Source organism: Rhineura floridana, chromosome 3, assembly GCF_030035675.1.
Source record: "Rhineura floridana isolate rRhiFlo1 chromosome 3, rRhiFlo1.hap2, whole genome shotgun sequence".
NCBI lineage: Eukaryota > Metazoa > Chordata > Lepidosauria > Squamata > Rhineuridae > Rhineura > Rhineura floridana.
Window position 1 is genome coordinate 19,518,468 of NC_084482.1, and position 7,507 is coordinate 19,525,974.

Here is a 7,507-nt window from a genome sequence, read left to right on the forward strand (position 1 = left end):
GGAGCAGGAAGCATTTAAGAGTTAAACGCTTGGCCTTTTCTTAACTCATCATTGGGCAGAAAGGGCTTTTACACCAAGAGTGTGAAGGAGGCAGGGTAGGGTTAGGAGATTTGCTGTTGGCTTGGGAAGGAGGCGATGGACGGATACCCTGCACGTTGTGTGTGTGGAAGACTGTGAGACACGGTGCAGCATTTGTCTGTGCAATCTGTGTGTCCTTGTGTGCTGTCGTGCCTTGCGTTTCTGTTGCCGTGTAACTGTTTTTGCAGCAGCTTGTTAGTTGCAGAGGTCCTCGGTGTGTGCGTGTTCTATGTAGAGAACAGTGTGTAGCAATGCCAGAGCTTCTCAGTGAGCACAGCTGCCTGCCTGACGTATCTTTGCATTATGAACATGTGCGTGCGTGTCCACGTGTCTCTTCATCGGCTTCACCTGAGACCACCTCTCCCCGAGTACCTTGCTTACTGAGTGACCCTTAGCCTGTGTTGTGCTGCTGCTGACAGTTTTCTCTACCTGCCCAAGGAACTTGCCTGTCATTTGCTGCATGTGCTGTGTGGGTGTAATGCACACCCAGCCTTCCTCTATCGGCGCTGCCGTGGGCTCCAGCGGATGCTAGATGTCCCGGCAACCAGGACAATGTTTGAATGCCCAGGACTGAGTCCCAGAGATGCCAGGCGGCTCCTTGTCTGCGAGAGAACAAACCTGCTCCTTGTTGAATTTAACACAGTCTCTTGTTCCAGCCGGGGTGCCATGGATGCAGCGCCGTGGACTGGACAAGGCGACAGTGCCCCCTGGATGTATCACAGTGTGGCTGGGCAGTACACGTGAGTCCAGGACTCTTTTTGGATGGGATTCTGAACGGCAGGGGGCTATTAGTGGGAGAACTCCAGTCCTAGCTCTGAGGAACCAGCCGAGGGGGCTTAGGGGTTGGGATTAAGGTGCTTTGGTGCTGCATCTACTGAGAAGTTAGCACTGAGATGGGGGGACAGCAGTTATTTGGGTGTGTTGTGAACAATGACAGCATGACCCACAATGATAAAAATGCTAGGCGTTGTATCCAACGTTAGTCATACTCACAGGAGACCCGTTGAAATGAATGAATTTAGGTCTATTTATTTCCATGGTTTTACTCTGAATCAAACGTACTTGGCAACATCCTTAGGAGTTTAGTAACATTTTGTAGTAACTTCTATACCATTTTTTAAAGTAACCATATAGGTTACTTATTGCTTGCTATCCATGCAACATCCATGAAAGGGAAGCTAGTGTAGTATTATCCCCATATTACAGACTGGGAGGCTAAGGCCAAGAGTCAGCTCATCGCTGATTTGAACTAAGGACCTGGTGGTTTTTGCTGTAACAGAAGTGCTCCTAATATGTTGCTTTGAACTGATGATTTGGACCAGGATTTTAATTTCTAAAGTGAAAATATGTGCATACCTGGAAGCATTTATTTAAAAGCCCACAGGGGGTGGGGCTGCATAGACTTACACAATGGAGAAAGGCTGGCATTCTTTCTGCACATACCCAGATGAACTTTTCTTTATTGCTTCACATCATTCAGACAAACTGGAACAGGTTCAGAGGGCAACAAGGATGATCAGGGGACTGGAAACAAAGCCCTATGAGGAGAGACTGAAAGAACTGGGCATGTTTAGCCTGGAGAAGAGAAGACTGAGGGGAGATAAGATAGCACTCTTCAAGTACATGAAAGGTTGCCACACAGAGGAGGGCCGGGATCTCTTCTCGATTGTCCCAAAGTGCAGGACATGAAATAATGGGCTCAAGTTGCAGGAAGCCAAATTTCGACTGAACATCAAGAAAAACTTCCTAACTGTTAGAGCCATATGACAATGGAACCAATTACCTAGAGAGGTAGTGGGCTCTCCGACACTGGAGGCATTCAAGAGGCAGCTGGGCAGCCATCTGTCAGGAATACTTTGATTTGGATTCCTGCTTTGAGCAGGGAGTTGAACTTGATGGTCTGATAGGCCCCTTCCAACTCGACTATTCTCTGTTTCTATGATTCGAGAATGAGCCTGGGACATGGGTTCAAGGGCTATGCACAGTCTTGAATGTGGAGTTTCAAATTGCACAGCGAATCTGTGAGTTGGACTTAGTCACTTAGGTTCAACTCAGCAATATAAAAATGGTAAACCAGTTTGTATGATGACGAAAGTTGTGCCAAATAAATAAATAGTAATAAATCAGTCTGAATATTGTTTCCCACCCCCAGCTAGCTGGGTCTATATTGTTGTTCTCTGTTTTCCAGAAATGTCCAGCAACTGGAAATGTAACATAGGACACTGAGTTCAAGCGGCTGAGCTCTCTCCCAAAGCTGCCATAAAGATCAGGGAAGCCACTGTGTGTTTGGACCAAAATGTACTGGCAGTTCTCGTTGGATCTGCGGGATATACAGGGCAAAACTGAAGGGCATCAGCAGCGGTGATGTGATGCCAGTGGTAGGCTAGGAGAGAGGTGATAGAGTGCTTTGTAGAGCTGTGGGAGCAAGGGTGGTGACTTGAAGTGAATGTGTGCATGCACATGCGCGCCCACAAAACCGAAATAGTTGGTGGTCTGTGAGGCTGATTGTTAATGAACACTGAAGGCTGGATTAGGAAGAAGGGGATCTTGCTGGTCAGAATGCTTTCTGGTGCTAAGGAGAGTTTGTGTGTCTAAAAGTGTGAGACCAGAAGCCACCGGTTCCAATTTCACTCATTAGACAGTATTATGCAAGGCACTATTGCCTCAAGCCCCACCCACTCATTAGTGAATAAGAGCATTAACCTGCTTTCCAGGGTTGTTGTACCGATTGCAGAGATAATATATGCAAAGTGCTTTGAAGACTAACTAGTGCTATATAAATGCTACATTCTCATTATGCCACTATCGCTGCAGGGCAACACCAAAGCATCCCTTAGGAGGGCCGATTCACATGTAGTGCACATTCAGTGATAAACATGGTAAAATGGGAAGAGAGAGTGAGACACGTATTTGCAGGTACTGGAGGACAGACACCAGAGAGCACATTGCAGGCATCTTTGCTTCTGATCTGAAGCAAAAAACCACATCTCTGCAGACCAAACCAGATGTTATCTCAGCATACATGAGGTCCTAACCTCACCTTTGCTAAGGCAATAGCAGGGGACACTTGGAAGGGAGGATTAGAGGGTTAGTGGGAAAGGGGGCTCTGCTCATCCCCTGCAAATGCTCCTTGTCTGTGCATTAACATAACTAGGAAAAATGGAGGTTGGGAATTCTGTGGGGGTTTTTTATTACATCTGGGATGGCCCTTCCACCGTTCCCAGACCTTAAATTATTGATGATGCTTATCAGTCAGGATGGAAGCTGTAGTAAAGCCTAGATAAAATATCCCTACCATTTTATGCTCCAGCCTATTCCTTTACCAGGAGCCTGCCAAAACTTCAAGCAACAGCAGTACTGGTTAGACACTAGTTATGAGATAAATAACTTCAATCCACTTCATGCTGCCTGAGTGGTGTGCAGCTAATTCCAGTGCACTTTGAATGAAGGCAAGATGAAGTGGTAATGGCTCTGGAAGGAATGTGAATGCCTTCAAGGGAGCCTGACTCATTAAGCCATTAAGGCTTAGTGGCTGCCACACAGGATCTGAAATGTACAAGAGAAGCTGGAGGAACAAAAATCGGTTTTGACTGGAATGGGAGTCCCAATATGCACAGCTGTGTTGCAAAGGAGGTGGGAGGAGGAAGAGGAGAGAGAGAACTTGGTAGACCTCGTGCTCTACATGCAAAAGGACCCAGGTTCAATGCCTCCAAGTGATGCCAAGTAGTATCACTGCCAGTCAGTACATAATGCTGAGCTAGATGATCTGACTTTGTAGCAAGCTGCTTCCTCTGTCCCTAACGCCTTTGCCTCCTGCACAGAGTCCGAGCTTAAATAAAATGTACAAACAACCTGCCAGGGGCATAGCTCAGTGGCAGCGCCCCTGCTTTGCATGCAGAAGCCCAAAAGTTCAGTCCCCAGCATCTCCAGGCAGGGCTCCTTTCTAAAAACCTGGCCAGTCATTGCAGTAGGTGCTACTGAAAGAGATGGGCCAATGGTTTGACTCGGTATAAGGCAGTTTCCTACATTCCTAAAAGCAGTAGGAGGGCCTGGGCCTTTACAAAATGGGTTAAGGCTGTCTTTGCCACTATATGTTTTCATTTGTGTTCTGTGATCTTCCTGCTGGACTCACTGGCTACCTCTCTCTGTTGCTTTCAGGCTCCTGGAGAAACAACTAGTATCTGATTTTTCTCCCTGTCGCCATCGCCCTGGCCCCCGGGTACTGCAGGATTCAACCAACTGGCATGATGCCCAACTCCTCCCGCCATACTGGGGCCCACTGAGGCAGGAGGGCCACTGGTTTTCAGGGAAGGAGCCGAGCAAGGCCACATCCTCCCCAAAGGCCCAAAGGCAGCCTAGCCCTCCTTATGATGGGCTACCCTTCATCCGCAGGAGGGACGTGAACTGGGCATCCAGCCACACAGCAAAGGGCCTAGCTGGAAATTCTCCCGCAGGCTGCAGGTGGAATCAAGGAGCGCCTGCCAAGAACAAAGGTGGTCTCCCTGCTCGGGCACCTCCCAGTTATGAAGCCCATATGCTGCTGCGTCTCCGGGCTGGGCAGGCCCCCCGGAAGGAGAACTGGCCTTGCCCCCCTCCTTATATTGCTCCCCCATCCTACGAGGCCCCCCACCACACAGTGCAGCCCCAGCAGCGAGCAGGCAAAGAAGCCTCAGCGGGAAGGCCAATCCAAGCAGAAGCCCCCAAGAAATACCGAGAGAGGCGAGGGCCCTGTGAGTCAGGACCTTTGACTCCTGGTCCCGGGAGGAAGGCAGGGCAAAGCCAGGCTAAAATGCCAGGTAGCTGGAGCTACCTCTCAGGAGCCCGGACGTGGGGAGGAGGCTCAAGGATGCAGCTGGAGCGAGCAGAACCCTTCCGCTCTTCGGTGCCTGGCTGGGACATGAGCACCCAACACCGGAGCCATACCCTGCCTAGGGCAAACAAGAAGAGCCAGGGGGTGCCAGAGCCCTGCCGACCCCTCCCTAACAATCCCCTCCAGCACACGCTCCCTGCTGGTTGGGGCTTCGGCCATGCAGCCGGTAGGCCTAGAGTCACGGGAGACAGCAGCAAAGCCAGAGGCATCTTCCCCAAGTGGAAGGAGCCAGGAGGGGGCCAGGCAGCCTTGCCTAATAAATCGATGCCCCGAAGGCATGGGGGCCTATTTGTCATTGATGCCACGCGTGTGGTGATCCAAGCCCACTATATCCTGCCCCCCCAAACAGAGCACGTTCACTACTTGGGCCAGGAGGGGACAGACATCATCAAAGCCCCCGTGCCCCCCTGCTCTCCGCCCTCTGTCTCAATGGAGGAGCGAGCTGCTCGCATCCTGGGTCTCTCTCTGAATGAACTGAGGTTCACAGAGGCCAGAGGTGAAAGCTGGGGGCCAGGGAGTCCCGTGCAAGGGATTGGGGAGAGCTGTCCCGCTGACATGGCCCCACTTGGGGATTTCTGTGGAACAGGGTGGCCTGGTGGGGCTCATTCTGCCGGGGCTAGCCCCAGGAAGCCCTTACCAGCCCCAATTCCCAACAGTTTTGGGGTTGGGCCTACAGCGCAGGGCATGGAGTGCCCTCAAGAGAGAGGGACAGCAGCTCCTTGCCAGGAAGGCAGTTGCCTACCAAAAGGCAAAAAAGAAGAAAGGCCAGTGTTTTCTGCACAAAGCAGATCCTATGTCTGGGATCTGAAGGAAGCCATGTTGAGGATCCGCCGGCACACAGCCCCAGATTCGGACACGGATGAGGAGCTGGAGGAGTGCCAGCCAGCCTCTGGGCAACTCACGTGGAAGGGGCGGCTGAATGACGGGGCCCTCTCCTACAGCAGCAGCAGCCTCGACAGCAGCAGTTCTAATGCTACTGTGGTGCCGGGGAATGTTGGCCCTGCCCTGAGAAATGGACCTGTGTCTGGCTCAGAGCTGCTGACTGTGGATGGGAGAGGCCCAGCTGGGCCAAAGTAGTGCCATGCCCGTGAAGGTGGAGTAGAAAAGAGAGAGTGAAACAAATGTCAGATCCCTTTGCCCACCAACCTGATCCACTCTTCCAAGTGCCTGGTATCCCTATGCCTCTTACCACCCGCCTCTCCTTGCCACAAGCACAGGGACACGTGTGTGTTCAGGGGGCTGGGTAGGGAAGGATATATACACTTTTGTAACCCTTCTCATATCTGTCCTTGTACTCCTGTATGTTTTTGGTAAAATAGCTAAGAATGGAACCAGAGGTAGTGCACCTCCGATTACTAGATGCTAGAGACAATCTGTACCAGATAGCCATCACTGGAATGCCCTGCAATGCTGAAACGCCTGGCCTGGCCTTAGTTCAGGGATGGGGAACCTCAAGCCCTAGGGTCAAATGGAGTCCTCCAGGCCTCCCTACCTGACCCTTGGGACTCTCCCCAGCCCACACCCCTCAGCGACACTGCTATGCTCCCTCCGTGGGTGTTTTCGCCTGGCTCAAATGTGTCTTTGAACTCTGATGAGGCTTCTTGCTTGCCTGGATGGAGGTTAGAGAGGGATGTGTGAGGGTGTGTAGAAAGAAGCCTGCTGTACAAAGGTCAAATAAACATGAACTGCTCCACCTACTTTCGCTTCTGGCCCTGCCTGCCGCTGGCATGTGGCCCCTGGAAGGTTACTTAGAAAGGAATGTGGCCCTTGAACTAAGAAAAGGTTCCCTGCCCCTGCCTTAGTTGGAGACAGACAAAAGTGGAGGAGAACACAACCCCTTGGTTTAATCAGGCAAGGTTATGCTTATGTAGCAGGGATATCTGCCGTGGGCAATAAAATTACCAAGACTTTTTTCTGCTTTTCTATGTCCACATAGTTATTGCAATCCATGTGTGCCAGGCATTCAGGAATAATATTTAATAAACTTAATAATATGATAATATTAGAAATAAAAGTGTATTTCAAGCAAAGAAGCTGGGTGACGCATTCTCAGTTTCATCATTCATCTTCTTATCAGGTTATCTAGTTTGGTCATGTTTGCTTTGGACCATTTAATTATGCCCATAGATAATCCAGTGCCTCAACACCCAAAAGAAACTGATGTTAAGATCCAAACAGCAAAGCTGCAGGAGAGAATTAATGTCTTCCTCTCTATATATTTTTGTAAGTCTTTAAACAGTCATGCTGCAGTTTGCAGCACCAAGGAAAGGTGGCACTCCAGTCTGTGGGGCTGCAAACTGCACTGTGATGACCTGGGAGGTGGAGAGCAGGACAGTGGGCAACCAGACAACAGCAGGCAGCTTTCTGGGGGAGCCACAGAGTGACCAGGTCCAGGAGGCTTCGGCATCACTATCATGAGGTCTGCAAAACAGGAGGGTTAGCAGTCTGTGTGCGGGGGGCAAGCTTGGTGACCCGTATATTTGGGGGGGGGAAGCTTGGGGGAGGAGAGTGCCAGAACGAGCAGGAAAGGCGGCAGGTAGTGGCCTGGGCCAGCTGTGG

At 50.7% G+C, this 7,507-nt stretch overlaps 1 protein-coding gene across 1 annotated transcript; it reads left to right on the plus strand.

The window, feature by feature from the left end:
* The first annotated feature begins 528 nt into the window (after nucleotides 1–528).
* DDN (dendrin) lies at nucleotides 529–6,818 on the plus strand. Its single transcript, XM_061621713.1, has 2 exons — nucleotides 529–818; nucleotides 4,237–6,818. Exons 1-2 carry the CDS (start codon nucleotides 604–606, stop codon nucleotides 6,023–6,025), a joined length of 2,004 nt encoding a protein of 667 aa, XP_061477697.1. The 5' UTR covers nucleotides 529–603; the 3' UTR covers nucleotides 6,026–6,818.
* The last annotated feature ends 689 nt before the right edge of the window (nucleotides 6,819–7,507 follow it).